Genomic DNA, 15,439 nt, shown 5'->3' on the forward strand with positions numbered 1-15,439 from the left:
AGGATTTACCGACGCTGAAGTTTCTTTTAATTTCCTCCAACGTGTGCTGGCAAATAAATCAAATTAAATGCCACCAAGGGCGATGGAGATGCACGAGCTCGAGGCAGCCAGAACCACAACCATGCGTACTGTACGCCAGCGTTTTACTACTCCGCGTTGAATTCTATGCGCACACGATTGAATCTAAAACCATGTAAGTACAGTACATAGTAGCTAGTTGACATTACTGAACGTACTGCCTATTATATTACGAGTCCCAGAGCTTTGAAATTGAAGACTAGGTACCACACATATACGCTCTCTTTCTTTTTCTTTGACTTGTAAGGCTATTCTCTTCACCTATAAAAGAGGATGTGCTCTCTTCCAACAAAGAAACTCTCTATCTGGTTCTAGATAATCTGAGCATTCAAACAGCTCCACAGCTCTAGAACTCAACAGCTACACAGAACATACGCTCCAATACTTAGCGTACGTTAGAGCCCCCGTCACTCTCGGCCCTTCGGTTCAGAGTCCGACCGGACCTTTAACACCCCCTTCTTGTTCCTACTCGTTTGTCACCCCACAACAAACTTCGAGCACCTGGGCTTAGGAATAAAGTCTCCAACCAACTGAAACTGGACGTAGGGCACGTTGCCTGAACCAGTATAAATCCTGTGTTATCGAGTACTAGGCCACATCCGATCACAACGCACAACAAAACTACAAATATTTACTTGTTGGTCACTTTTCGCACCGACACGAATGTTGCAAGTGTTTTTATCTAGATGTTGCATATACATGCATAGTATATGTTTCAAGTGTTTCAGGTGTTTCGTACGTCTGTTGCAAGTGTTTCATCCGGATGTTGCATATGTTTGCATTTTTTAAGTGTTTTTCATGTGTTTTTGCAAGTGTTTTAAACGCATGTTTTAAGTGTTTCATCAATCTTCTTTTGTATGTTGCAACTGTTGTATCTGGATATTTTAAAAGTAGATCGGGTGTTGCCATGGAATGTGTGTGGGAAGCGGCTAGCGGCGCGAGCGCACTGCTAGGGCGCTCGCTCGCAAGCCCGACGCGCTAGGGGTGCTCGCTCACTCGCTGAGTGGGTGGCCTCCGACGCTAGCGCCCCAGATCAAGTCATGGAGCTCCAGTGATATAGTTATGCTACACGTTAATTTGTATCATCCATCCTCTGCCACTGCCGTGCAGACTTATCGGTTTACAAATTCATTCATAATTCGACCTCCCATCGACTTGGGCCCTGTTCGGCTGGTATTAAAGCCGGCTGAAGCTGATTTGTTGTGAGAGAAAAATACTATAGATTCTAGCTGATAAGCCGGCTGATAAGTTCAAGCGAACAAGCCCTTGTTGTAGTCTTGTTGTTTTCTCTCTTTTTTTTCATGAAGGAAGTTCTTTCCTTCTTCCTTGCTTCCTGCATGCTCGTCTGCTTCTTTCCTTCTTCCTTCCTGCATGCATTGCATGGGTCCCATCGACGGCCCAGCTGAAGAGTGTGCGCGCGTCATGGTGATGACGTCACTAGTATGCACGTAATTCAGGACCAGCTAGCGCACATGTGTACGTCAAGGTCGTACTGACCGGGAGACAGGACACTCCTCAGCTCACGGATCACCACCAGTCCATGCACCAATACCCTCCACTCTTTCACTTCCGATCCCAGAATTAAGGTCGTCCTAGCATTAAAAAAAAAGTATCACAAAGGAAGACGTTTTAGCTTCTAGCTCCTATACCAAAGTACGGCACCTGTCCATCCATCGGCTCCTGCCGTCCACTATATCAAAAATAAGGCCCCGTTTAGATCTAAAATTTTTTTGGGTTTGGGTTACTGTAGCATTTTGTTTGTATTTAATAATTAGTGTCTAATTATAGACTAATTAGGTTCGAAAGTTTCGTCTCATGATTTCTCACCTAACTGTGTAATTAGTTTTTTTTTCGTCTACATTTAGTACTCCATGCATGTGCCGCAAGATTTGATGTGACGGATACTGCACAAAATTTTTTGGAATCTAAATGGGGCCTAAGGCCTTCCAAAAACTTTTTTTTAAAAAGTGTTACAGTAGCCATTACATCGAATCTTGCGATACGTGCATGAGCATTAAATGTAAATGAAAAAAAAAACTAATTGCACAGTTTGGTTGAAAATCGCGAGACGAACGTTTTGAGCCTAATTAGTCCATGATTGAATACTAATTGCCAAATAAAAATAAAAGTGCTACAGTAACCAAATTTTCAAATTTTACCCAACTAAACACAGCCTAAGGCCATGTTTAGATTGAAAGTTTTTTCAACCTGATGAATAGTACCACTTTCGTCTTATTTGACAAATATTGTCCAATCGTGGACCAACTAGGCTCAAAAGATTCATCTCGTGATTTCCAACTAAACTGTGTAATTAGTTATTTTTTTTACCTACATTTAATACTCCATGCAAGCGGCTAAAAATTGATGTGATGAAGAGAGAGTGAAAAAACTTGGAATTTTAAAGGGAACTAAAGAAGGCCTAAATGGAAAAACCAAACAGCTTGTGAGGAGGCTCCGAGCCTAGGCCTCGTTTAGATGCTGAAAAAATTTCAACCCGATAAATAGTACCACTTTCGTCTTATTTGACAAATATTGTCCAATCGTGGACCAACTAGGCTCAAAAGATTCATCTCGTGATTTCCAACTAAACTGTGTAATTAGTTATTTTTTTTACCTACATTTAATACTCCATACAAGCGGCTAAAAATTAATGTGATGGAGAGAGAGTGAAAAAACTTGGAATTTTGGTGGCATCTAAACAAGGCGCTAGTGCTGTTCCCAAGCTACATGTGCAAGATTCCCCTAGGGTACCATGGTTTTTTTAGTGCACGTTGGTCTCCGTGACGATCACTAGGACGTCCTCTAGGGACAGAGGGAGTACACATTTATTAGACAAATTTAAACAAAGTAAAATAAACCAGCACGCACGTATATTATTTCACATAGTGTCGGTGCTTCGGAACCAGGGGTCCCTCAACCAACGAGTGAATTTGTGCTGCGTGCTCCTAATCCCGGATGGTGATGCAAAGAGACACAAGGTTTATACTGGTTCAGGCAATCGAGGCCCTACGTCCAGTCCGAGAGATCGATCTTGTATTCCTTGCACCGGAGTGCTCGTAGTAGGGGGTTACAAGCTAGGTGAGAGAGGGGGCTAGCCCCAGGTCTCGGCGAGGGTGGAGCGGGCTGCTTGAGGCGTTGTTCTCCACCAGCGTAGCGGAGGTGTCTAGTTCTATCGGTGTGTTCGTCCCCCTTCTTTCTCCCTCTAGAAATGGCACCGGTCCTTCCCTTTTATACTCCAAGGGAGAACCAGGAACCTACATATGTTGCTACATAGCGTTCTAAAAACGGGGGTGGCGTGTCCGAGCCCTGTAGCCGGCCACTGTTGTGGCGTGGTCGACAGAGTGGCCCCGTCCTTGTCGTGCAGAAGTGACGCGCCGGTCATACTCGATCTTGTGCGTCGTGGGACTCCAGTACAGCTTGATGCAGGACATGGCGGGCGACGTGCTGGTCACCGTGTAATGACGTCGTAGTGGGCAGCGGCTCTGCAGATGCCAAGGCCGAGCCATCGTGGGGGGCTCGGCGGTCATGGACCCTCAGGCTGCCGAGCCCGTGAAGCAAACCGCCGAGGCCCTGGAGGGAATTATTGGTCCTGGGTACTGATTCCGAGGCCACAGTAGCCCAGACGTGGCTTCCCACGCCGCGTTGTCCTCGGAGCAGGAGTTGGCAGCACAGTGAGGCATGGGTGTCAACCATGTGCATGGTGGTTAGCACAGTGACGGGTAACCCCTGCCCAGTCCGAGGGACGTGCAGGTCATCGCGTGATGACGTCGTAGGGGGCCATGGTTCTGTAGGTGCCGAGGCCAAGCCATCACGGGGGGCGTTGGCGGACATGGGTCCCTAGGCTGTCGAGCCCCTGAAGCAAACCGCCGAGGCCCTGGAGGGAATTATTGGTCCTGGGTACTGATTCCGAGGCCACAGTAGCCCAGACGTGGCTTCCCACGCCGTGTTGTCCTCGGAGCAGGAGTTGGCAGCACAGTGAGGCATGGGCGTCAACCATGTGCATGGTGGTTAGTACAGTGGCGGGTAACCCCTGCCCAGTCCTGCCTCCTGTCCCATCGGCCATTTTGCTGTACTGTGCCGAGCATGCCGTTGTCGTTAGGGGCAGCAGTTGGCTGAGTAGATGCGACACGACGTTTTGTCAGAGGGACGGGAGAAGGAAGAGGCAGCGGAGTGCTGCCGAGCCTACCTTGCGCGAGACGGAGGGTCGGTGGCCCGGCCAAGGCCTTTGGCGGGGAATCGCTCGGGGTCAGTAGTGAGGGGGCCTCGGGCGAATCGGAGAATCGGCCGAGGCCCGTGGCGATGGGCCTCGGGCGAGTCGGAGAATTGGCCGAGGCCCTTGGAGCCTCGGGCGAGTCGGAGAATCGGCCGAGGCCGGCAGCGTTTAGCTGGTTTCGATCTTTACGAAGTCTAAGCAGTTGTTTTTTGGGTCTTGCTTAGGGTACCCCTTCTCGCGGTACCCGACAGTAGCCCCCGAGCCTTGGGGGGAGTGGAGGCACTCCCCCTGAGGTTCCGACGAGAATTGGCTCTTGGTAGTTCCTGTCGGGATGGTGTTTTGTATTCGAGGTTTCGGTGGGTGCGCGCGAGCGCACCCGCCGGGTGTAGCCCCCGAGGCCCTGGAGGAGTGATTTCACTTCTTCAGGGGCTTTTTTCTCTTTCGAGTGAGGTGTTTTCGTCGTGTTTGTCGGGCCCGTGGGCGTGGGTTCGGATCGCGGGGCCTCGACGATGTCGCGGAAAGAGCCCCTTAGCCTCCGCCTGGAGCGAGAGGGCCGTCAGGGGTTCTCCCGACTTTCTGTACGACCCTCGTGCTTCCTTTTCGCTCGGAAGGAGGGGTGGAAGATGCCATGCTACCCTCGGTGGGTGCGAGCGATGGCATTTCCGGTGAGCTGTTATCGGGTAAGTCCGAGTGGAGGCCCGTACCCCGTTCGCTGGGGGTCGGCTAGCGGTCCGGAGACGCGCTCCAAGGATACCGGCGGGCTTCTCTAGTGGGTGCCGAGGCCGTTCGCTGGGCCTCGGTGGCTCGGTGCCTCCCTACGGTGGGATCCCATTCAGAGACCTCCCTGCCGGTCTCGGACACGACCCGGGGCGCGCCTGTACAGGCTCGCCCGTGGTCGTCCCTGACTCCTTTATATTGGGGCAGCTGTCGAAACCCCTGGGGGCCCAGCCTTCGAACCCCTGGACCGTAACGGGCTTGGGTCGCTTTGTCTTTATCTTGGGTGCAGGAAGAGCCCTCGAGCCTCTGCACGGAGCGAGTTTTTTGTTCGTCCCCCGCACGTCCTTTTCGTTCGGACGGGGGGGCTGTTTGCCGAGCCCACTCGTGTGCGAGCTTGAGCCGCTGGGTCTCGGCAAAGTTGCAGGAGGAACCCCCGAGTCTCTCGCACGGAGCGAGAGAGCGGTCAGAGGTCCCCCTGGCTTTTGGTTCGCCCCTCGCGCGTGAGGGTTTGTCTGCCGAGCCCCCCTCGGGTGCGAGGCTAGGTCGCGGGGTCTCGGCGTCTTTTGCAGAAGGAGCTCCCTAGCCTCTGCATAGGGCGAGAGGATCGTCAGGAGTTCTTCTGGCTTTTTGAACGACCCTCGCGCTTCCTTTTCGCTCGGAAGGAGGGTTTGTTTTGCCGAGCCCCCTCGTGTGCGAGTCTAAGCCGCTGGGCCTCGGCAATGTTTTGCAGGAAGGGTCCCTTAGCCTCTGCGCGGGGCAAGAGGGCCGTCAGGGATTCTCCTGACTTTTCATTCGACCCTCGTGCTTCCTTTTCGCTCGGAAGGAGGGGTGGAAGATGCCGTGCTACCCTCGGTGGGCGCGAGCGACGACATTTCCGGTGAGCTGTTATCGGGTAAGTCCGAGTGGAGGCCCGTACCCTGTTCACTGGGGGTCGGCTAGCGGTCCGGAGACGCGCTCCAAGAGTACCAGAGGGTTTCTCTAGTGGGTGCCGAGGCCGTTCGCTGGGCCTCGGTGGCTCGGTGCCTCCCTACGGTGGGATCCCATTCGGAGACCTCCCTACCGGTCTCGGACACGACACAGGGCGTCCCAAGCGTTTCGCTTGCTTGGGCCTCGGCCTCGCATAGGCTCGCCCGTAGTCGCCCCTGACTCTGTTGCCCTGGGGCGGCTGTTGAAACCCCTAAGGGCCCAGCCTTCGAACCCCTGGACCGTAGCGGGCTCGGCGCCCAGTTCCTTTACCTGAAAGGAATCGGGGGGGGATTTCTCTCCCTACGGCTAACAACGGCAGGCGCGTCTTTTGAGGCGATTTTTTTGGGGAGGCGGAACGGCGCCTGCTGCTGCTGCGGTTGGACGCGACGTGGGGTCAGCCGACGGGACATGTCCGCACGCACGATTTAATGAGGAGGGAGTGGGCGCGTGGGCGGTGAAACCGGATCTGGATAACCGCGCCGGATCTTCTAGGGGAAACTTCCCCGGTTTCGTCGCCCGGCGGTTTCGTCTTGTCCCTGCATAAATACGCAAAGAACCTCGCCCTTCCCCTTCTTACCTCTTTCGCATTCGCTTTTGCTGCCTTCGTGCCGCTGCTGAGAGCATAGAGCGCCGGGGAGGAGAAGGGCGAGGGCGAGAGACTGAAAGAGAGAGGGAGAGAGATAACCGTCGTAGCAGCGTCCTTCGCCGTGCAAATGGCTGGTGGTCCCGTCCTCCTTGCGGCGGATCCCTGGGAGCGGTCTGACGTCACCGAGGAGAAGCTGCAGTCGCTCGTGGAGGCCGGTCTTCTTCGCCCGATCACCGACCCCGACGAGCCGGAGTGGATTGCTCCGGGGGACGAGTCGGAGCCGAGGCCGCGCGACGGCTACGTGGTGAGCTTCGTGGTCTTCCACGAGCGAGGCTTTGGGTCGCCGGCGGATAACTTTATGCGGGCGCTCCCGCACTATTATGGCGTGGAGCTGCACAATTTCAGCCCCAACTCCATCGTGCAGGCGGCCATCTTCGTCGCCGTCTGTGAGGGGTACCTGGGGATCGCTCCCCACTGGGAGTTGTGGCTCCACCTGTTCCGAGCGACGTTCACCACCAAGCCGGGGGGAACGAGGGGGGCTCGGAAGGTGCAGAGGGCCGGCGGCTGCACCCTTCACGTGCGGCAAGACCGGCAGTCCCTCTACATCCCAGCCCAGCTGTCATCGTCCAACCGTCGTTGGTATGACGGCTGGTTCTACCTCCGTAACGACGGCGGAGGACTTCCCCCTTATACCGGGCGGGTCGTGGAGAGTCAACCGGAGAAGTGGGGGTACGGCGTCATCCAGGCCGATCAGCCCAGGCTAGAACCGCTTTTGAGGGCCTTGCGGAAGCTACGTGACCATGGCCTTTCGGCGGCTGTGGTCGTGGCGGCTTTTCATCGCCGGAGGGTGTTGCCGCTGATGGCCCGGCGGCGGCGGCTATTCGAGATGACCCCGGGCGATTCGATCGTCGGTGTCAAGATGTCCGCCTTCGCCCTTTCCGACGACGAGACCCTGCGTCGGGTGAGAGAAGCGGTGGACGGGAAGCCGAAGATCGACGATTTGATGCCGTTCCCGATGCGCCCGTCGCGGGGGTATGTTTCGCTGGTAAGTTGGATGTTGTCGAGGCTTTCGCGGCCTTCTTGTTTTTCGCCTTTTTTGTCTGTTGTCTTACTTCGTCGTTCTCACAGGGGATAAGAGACGTGCGAGGCTCCCCGCCGCCCGTTCCTGAGGACGCCCGGCGGCGATCCGTGAACAGGGCGCGTGCCGAGGGGGAGAAGAAGAAAAAAGATGCCAAGGAGGCGAAACGTATGAAGAAGATCCTCGCGCGCGAAAAGCTGGACGCCCGTCGCCGGCGTCAGAGGCTCGACGGTCTCCCGTTGGAACCGTCTCCCTCGTCGTCGGTGTCGGATTCTTCGAGCGACGGCGGCGGGCGCGAGGTGGGGACGGCCTGCCTGGAACACCTCCCCGACATCAGGGAGATGGTTCCCGGGGCGCCGGCAAGGAGCCTGACGCCCCTAGGAGGAGGAGGAGGTGCCCCGGGGCCAGTGGCGGCCCGTCCCGGGGCCGAGGCCGACACACCCGAGGCGCGGGTGTCGGAAGAGCGTGCCGTCAGCCCGATGGGTTCGACGGTGGAGGTGGAGCGGGTGACGGTGGGGGCGACCCCATCGTCTCCGCGAAGGGTCGAGGAGGTGCCGGGGTCCGACGGAGGCCGGCTGGCACTGGTGGACACCGAGGCCGCGCTGCTGCCACCACCGCCACCGTTGCAGAGGAGGCAGGCGGTGTCGAAGCGGCTGCATCCCCGTTCGCGGTAAGCGTCTTCTCTGGTGGAGTCCGTAGTACTTCTTGTTTGCCCCTTGATCGCATGCTGACCTCGGGAGTGTCTTTGCTTCCAGCCAGACGCATCTGGTGGAAGATCCTCCTTTGGCGCCCCGTAAGGCGCTCAAGGTGAACGTTAGCTCCTCCGCCCATCAGGCAGCGGAGGCGCAGGCTGGCGTGCAGCGTGGCGCGGCGTCGGGCGAGGCGCAGGCCGTTTCGGAGGAGGCGGCTGCCCAGGAAAAGGGTGCCGAGGCGGCCGCGGAGCGGGTCGAAGAGGAGGAGCCCGCGCCTCGCGATGCTGTGGGCCTTGGGGCAAAGGAGGCTGGGGCGTCTGGCACTGCCGAGGCCATTGAGGGTGAGGCCGGAGCCCCCAAGACCTCCGAAGTCAGGGCGGTGGACGCCGGGGCCATCGAGGTAGAGATGGCGGAGGCCAGAGCCCCCGGGTCCGTCGAGACCGGGGCGATGGAGGCGGAGACGGAGCAAATTTTGGCGCCGCCCCTGGTTCAGACAATCTCGTCTGATGATTCTTCCCGAGGGAAGGAGGCGGCGGACGTCGGGGCGGCCAGTACCGCGGAGCAGCCAGTCCCAGATCCCGCCGAGGGGAGTTCGGCCCTTGCCCCGCTACGGCCCGAGCCCCGTGGGTGGAACTTCCCGCGTGTTTTCTGGCGGGACCAGGCTGATCCCGAGGGGGAGCCTGTGTTCGCCCTTGAAGATATCGCAGAGGGGGGGCGTTGGGATACCCTCGAGGAGTACCGCCAACTGGCAGTGCGGTCGCTGCAGACGGCGATGACTGTTATGGAAAGGGACTTGCCTGGTGTCACTCAGGTAAGTACTTTCGTGTCTCGTGCCGAGTTGTCCTCGCAGTGTCTGACGTGCGTTTTTTACCTCTTTTAGGAGCTCGAGACCCGGTCCCTTGGGAAATCGGTGTTCCTACGAAGGGAGAGGGATATCTGGGACCAGCTCCGGCGGCAGAGGGGCCTGCTTGCCGATGCTCAGGGGCTTTTGTCGGCGCGGAGTGCGGAAGTGGAGGACCTCCGCCTTCGTTGTGCTGACCTTCAGGCCGAGCTGGTCACGGCTAAGGGGCAGGCTGCCCCTTTGGTGGCGAAGATCAAGGAACTGGAGGAGGAGCGAGACTCCTTCAGGTCTCGGGCCCAAGAAGCAACGGCCTCTGCGAAGGCCACAGCCGGGCAGCTGGGTGCGGAGCAGAGCGAGCATCAGGCGACAAAAGTCGCCCTGGCAGAGGCTACCAAGGCGGCCGAGGCCTCTCGGGTCGAGGTCTTAGCCTGGAAGAACAAGGCCGAGGGTAAGTTCCGCTGAACCGTGTTCCTTGTCCATTTGTTCTGGTTCGCGTTTGACTCCTGACCCCTCGTTGCGACGTAGATCTGGGGAAAGAGGCTTCCCAGGCGGCTGAAGCTTCCGTCGCAGCGCAAGCGGCGCTGGATGTTGAGGTCCGGGAGCACGAGGCGCTGTGCAGCGCTGTCCGTACCGCCTGCGAGGCCTTGGACGTCGAGGAGGTCCAATCAGCCAGCTCCCTTGGGAGCCGTCTGATTGCGTTGAGCGGCCGCGTCCATGAGAGGCTCCGGGGGGCGTTGCACACGGGTGTCAAGCGCGCCCTGGCCGTCGTCTCCTCGCACTACGCCATCAACCTCGAGGCCGTCAGCGACGGCTACGTGTTGCCAGAAGATGACGAGGAGGCGGATGCGGAGGTCGTGAAGCTGTTGGAGGCGGCCGAGGCACCTGGCACAGCGCTGGCCCGTCTATTTGAAGAAGAGGTGGTCCCTCCCGCGCCGGCCGTCGGTCCTTGAGCTTTGATCTGGGCCAAAAGGGGTCATGTAACCGGATTGGGTTAGTTGTCATACCGTGACGTCTTTGTGGCCGTCGAGGCCTGTAAAGTACTTGCGTACGTGCGTCTTTTAATCGTTTTCTGTTCTATTTCCGAGCCTGTGCCCTCTGTCTCGATCTTGTGAACCCGCAAAGAAAACCCTCGGGACCTAAGCCGTCCCTTCGGCGGAGGGTGGTGAGGGAGCTGCCGTAGCCCAGAGGCGTAGGCCGTTCTCACGTCTCGACCGGCCCTTTGGCCTCCAAACAAACTTTTGGTCCTTGGGTTTCTTGTGAGGGTCCCGTCGGAGCGCGAGAGAGTTTGGCGCAGAAAATTTTTTAAAGACCGTTAACAACGGTGTTCGAGACTTAGGTGGTTCCCCCTTTCTAGCCCCCGAGGGAGGCCCGGCTTTGCTGAGGCAGAGCCGAGTCTCCCTTATAGCGCTATCGTGACGTTGAGCCCCTGATAATAGACAGGCTCTCTGCATAGAACTTCCTCGGAGCCTACGCTGTCCTTTGGGTGAAGAGGTGGTGAGGGAGCTGCCGTAGCCCGGAGGCGTGGGTCGTTCTCACGGCTCGGCCGGCCTTTTCACCTTTGGGACGATCGTACGGTCCTTGGGTTTTATACAATCGGCTTGTCTATAAGGGGGGTTTCTCGAAAAATTATAACAACTAAGAACGCTTCTTTATTGCATTTCGAGGAACAATGTAAACAACGTTTGGAATTTTAAGGGTAGAAACGACGTAGCTGTTCTATGTTCCAAGCGTTGGTGAAGACTTCGCCCTTCTCGTTGGCTAACTTGTAGGTCCCGGGCTTCAGCACTTGAGCGACGATGTACGGCCCTTCCCAGGGTGGGGTCAGCTTGTGGCGGCCCTTGTTGCTCTGCCTCAGTCTCAGCACCAGGTCGCCCACCTTCAGGTCTCGGCTTCGGACGCGCCGGGCTTGGTAGCGTCGTAGGGCTTGCTGGTACCTGGCTGAGTGTAGTAGCGCGACGTCTCGGGCTTCCTCTAGTTGGTCGAGGGCGTCTTCGCGGGCAGTGTGGTTGCTTTGCTCGTTGTACGCCTGTAGTCTCGGGGAACCGTATTCCAAGTCAGTGGGGAGGATGGCCTCGGCTCCGTAGACCAGGAAGAACGGTGTGAATCCCGTGGCTCGGCTCGGGGTATTCCTTAGGCTCCAGATGACTGACGGGAGTTCGGCAAGCCATTTCTTGCCAAACTTCTGCAACCGATTGAATATTCTTGGCTTAAGGCCTTGTAGGATCATGCCGTTGGCACGCTCTACTTGGCCATTCGTCCTTGGGTGCCCTACGGCCGACCAGGCCACCCGGATGTGGTGGTCGTCGCAGAAAGTTAGGAATTTGCGACCGGTGAATTGTGTCCCATTGTCAGTGATGATGGTGTTAGGAACCCCGAACCTGTGGATGATATCCGTAAAGAACAGCACCGCTTGCTCGGATTTGATCTGAGCGATCGGACGAGCCTCGACCCATTTGGAGAATTTGTCGATAGCTACCAGCAGATGGGTATAGCCCCCGGGTGCCTTCTGCAGAGGCCCAACCATGTCCAGCCCCCATACGGCGAATGGCCATGTGATGGGGATGGTTTGGAGGGCTTGGGCCGGGAGGTGCGTCTGTCGAGCGTAGTACTGGCATCCCTCGCAGGAGCGTACTAGCCTCGTGGCGTCTGCCACCGCCGTCGGCCAATAGAAACCTTGGCGGAAGGCGTTACCCACGAGCGCGCGAGGCGCCGCGTGGTGCCCGCAGACTCCCGCATGCAAGTCGCAAAGCAAGGATTGGCCAGCCTCGGTGGTGATGCATCGTTGGAGAATACCAGATGGGCTACGCCTATACAACTCGCCGTCGCAGAGGACGTAAGTCTTGGCGCGTCGCGCAAGCCGCCGGGCTTCGGCTCTGTCAGCAGGAAGCTCTCCTCGAACGAGGCGATCGAGGAAAGGGACTCGCCAGTCCGTCCCTTGGTCGGCCTCGGGAGGCTCTGCGTCAATCGCCATGGCCTCGGGCCCGGCGGGCGAGGTCTCGGTGGCAGAGGGGGCCTCGGGCCCTGTGGTGGGCTCGGCTGACGGGCCCTCTTCCGTCGCCGGGGCGTAGTCGACGGATGGTTTGTGGAGGTCTCTGGCGAAGACGTTCGGGGGAACCGGGGTCCGCGCCGACGCCATCTTTGCTAGTTCGTCCGCGGCCTCGTTGAACTTTCGTGCAACGTGGTTGAGCTCGAGACCGTCGAACTTGCTCTCCAGGCGTCGTACTATCGCGCAGTACGCCTTCATTTTGGGGTCATGGCAGCTCGACTCTTTCATCACCTGATCGACGACGAGCTGCGAATCACCCCGTACGTCGAGGCGTCGCACTCCAAGTTCGATGGCGATTTGCAGGCCGTTGACGAGGGCCTCGTATTCGGCGACATTGTTGGAGGCGGCGAAGTGAAGACGGATCATGTAGCGCATGTGTACTCCGAGGGGCGAGACCAGGAGCAGGCCCGCGCCAGCCCCAGTTTTCATCAGAGACCCGTCGAAGTACATGGTCCAGCATTCTGATCGGATCTGAACGGGTGGCAGCTGTGTGTCGGTCCATTCGGCTACAAAGTCGGACAGGACTTGTGATTTGATCGCTTTCCGAGGCGCGAAAGACAAGGTTTCCCCCATGAGTTCGACAGCCCACTTGGCTATTCTACCCGAGGCCTCCCGGTTTTGGATTATCTCTCCCAGAGGAAAAGACGACACCACAGTCACCGGGTGGGACTCGAAGTAGTGACGCAGCTTGCGTCGAGCCAAGACTACGGCGTAAACCAGCTTCTGGATGTGGGGGTAACGCGTCTTAGTCTCGGAGAGCACTTCGCTGATGAAGTAAACAGGTCGTTGGACGGGTAGAGCGTGTCCCTTCTCCTGCCTCTCGACTACTACGGCTGCGCTGACCACTTGGGTCGTCGCAGTGACGTAGAGTAAGAGGCGCTCGCCCTCGGTGGGTGGAACCAGGACGGGGGGGGGGTGGTGAGCAGTGCTTTGAGCCTGGCGAGGGCTTCCTCGGCCTCGGTGGTCCAAGAAAAGCGCTCGGACTTTCTCAAGAGGCGGTACAGGGGCAGGCCTTTTTCGCCGAGGCGCGAGATGAAGCGGCTTAGGGCCGCAAGGCATCCCATGACCCTCTGCACCCCTTTGAGGTCCCGGATTGGGCCCATGTTGGTCACGGCCGAGACCTTCTCCGGGTTGGCCTCGATCCCACGCTCCGAGACTATGAATCCCAAGAGCATGCCTCGGGGAACCCCGAAGACACACTTCTCGGGGTTGAGCTTGATGCCCTTTTCTCTGAGACATGTGAAGGCAACCTTCAAGTCGCCGACGAGATCACCGGCCTTCCTGGACTTAACTACGATGTCATCCACGTAGGCCTCAACGGTTCGTCCGATGTGTTCGCCAAAGACTTGGATCATGCACCGTTGGTAAGTAGCCCCTGCGTTTCTGAGGCCGAACGGCATGGTTATGTAGCAGTACATGCCGAATGGAGTGATGAAAGAAGTCGCGAGCTGGTCGGACTCTTTCATCTTGATTTGGTGGTAACCGGAATACGCATCGAGGAAGGAGAGGGTTTCGCATCCTGCAGTGGAGTCGACGATTTGGTCAATTCGTGGTAGTGGGAATGGGACTTTCGGGCACGCTTTATTTAGACCAGTGTAGTCCACGCACATCCTCCATTTGCCACTTTTCTTCCTGACTAATACAGGGTTAGCCAACCACTCTGGATGGAATACCTCCTTGATGAACCCGGCTGCCATGAGCTTCTGCACTTCTTCGCCGATGGCCCTGCGCTTCTCCTCGTCAAATCGGCGCAGGCGCTGCTTTGCCGGCCTGGAGCCCGCCCGGATATCTAAGGCGTGCTCGGCGACCTCCCTTGGTATGCCCGGCATATCCGAGGGACTCCATGCGAACATATCGACGTTCGCACGGAGAAAGCCGACGAGCACGGCCTCCTATTTGCTGTCGAGGGTGGCGCCGATCTTCAGTCCTCGGCCGTCGGGGACGGTGGGGTCGACGGGGACGAGCTTGGCGGCCTCCGCGGGCTCGAAGGTCCCGGCGCGCCGCTTGGCGTCGGGAACCTCGCTACCAAGCTGGTCGAGATCGGCGATGAGGGTCTCGGCCTCCACGATGGCCTCGGCGTACTCGATGCACTCGACGTCGCAGTCGTATGCATGTTCGTACGTGGACTCGACGGTGATGATGCCGTTGGGGCCTGGCATCTTGAGCTTGAGGTAGGTGTAGTTGGGGATCGCCATGAACTTGGCGTAGCACGGGCGCCCCAAGATGGCGTGGTAGGCCCCCTTGAATTCCACCACCTCGAAGGTGAGGATCTCCTTGCGGTAGTTGGAGGGAGTGCCGAAACAGACGGGTAAGTCGATGCGCCCGAGGGGTCACGTGCGCTTTCCTGGCACGACGCCGTGGAAGGGCGCGGAACCGCCTCGGAGCAGTGATCGGTCGAGCTCCAGGAGCTCCAGAGTGTTGACGTAGAGGATGTTGAGGCCGCTGCCTCCGTCCATGAGCACTTTGGTAAGTCGGGTGTTGCCGACGATCGGGTCGACGACAAGCGGGTACTGTCCGGGGTTTGGAATATAATCGGGGTGGTCATGCCGATCAAAGGTGATTGCCTCCCGAGACCAGTCGAGGTACCGGGGGGTGGCCACCTTGACCGAGAAAACCTCCCGGCGTTCCCTCTTTCGCTGGCGCGCCGTGAGGCATGCCGAGGGTCCGCCAAAGATCATGAAAGCGTTGCGTACCTCGGGGAACCCGTCGTCCTTGTCCTCGTTCCGACCGCCGGGGCCCTTCTGCTTGGCGTCGTCGTCGGGGAGCCCGAGCCTGGCGTAGTAGCGCCGGAGCATGGTGCACTCCTCGAGGGCATGCTTCACCGGACCTTGATGGTAAGGGCAGGGCTTCTTCAGCATGTCGTCAAATAGCCCGGGGCCGCGGGGGCCGCGGGAATTCCTGCGATCCGTCGTGGCGACATGGACGGCCTCGAGGACTTCCTGCTTCCCTGGGCGACCCTTCTTCTTTTTCTTAGGGAGGTGGGGGGCTGAGGCCTCGGGGGCCTCTTCCCTCCGCTTCCCTTTGGGATCGTCGTCGGGGAAGATGGCTCCGACAGCCTCTTCCCCTGAGGCGAAGCTGGTGGCGATGTCGAGGAGCGCGGCAGCAGAGCGTGGGACGTTGCGTCCTAACTCTCGGACCAAGTCCCGACAAGTGGTGCCGGAGAGGAAAGCCTGGACGATCTCCGAGTCGCCGACGCTGGGTAGCTCGGTGCACTGCTTGGAG

General features: G+C 58.0%; 1 protein-coding gene across 1 annotated transcript; it reads right to left on the bottom strand.

Moving 5' to 3' along the window:
* Positions 1-11,293: 11,293 nt before the first annotated feature.
* On the bottom strand, positions 11,294-12,415 carry LOC136551074 (uncharacterized; the record flags this gene model as incomplete). Its single annotated transcript, XM_066542660.1, has 2 exons — positions 11,694-12,415; positions 11,294-11,507 (listed from the first exon to the last, which is right to left on the bottom strand). Coding segments are annotated over exons 1-2 (936 nt in total), but the record flags the coding sequence as incomplete, so codon positions are not given.
* Positions 12,416-15,439: the final 3,024 nt, after the last annotated feature.

This window comes from Miscanthus floridulus, chromosome 4, assembly GCF_019320115.1.
Source record: "Miscanthus floridulus cultivar M001 chromosome 4, ASM1932011v1, whole genome shotgun sequence".
NCBI classification, from domain to species: Eukaryota; Viridiplantae; Streptophyta; class Magnoliopsida; order Poales; family Poaceae; genus Miscanthus; species Miscanthus floridulus.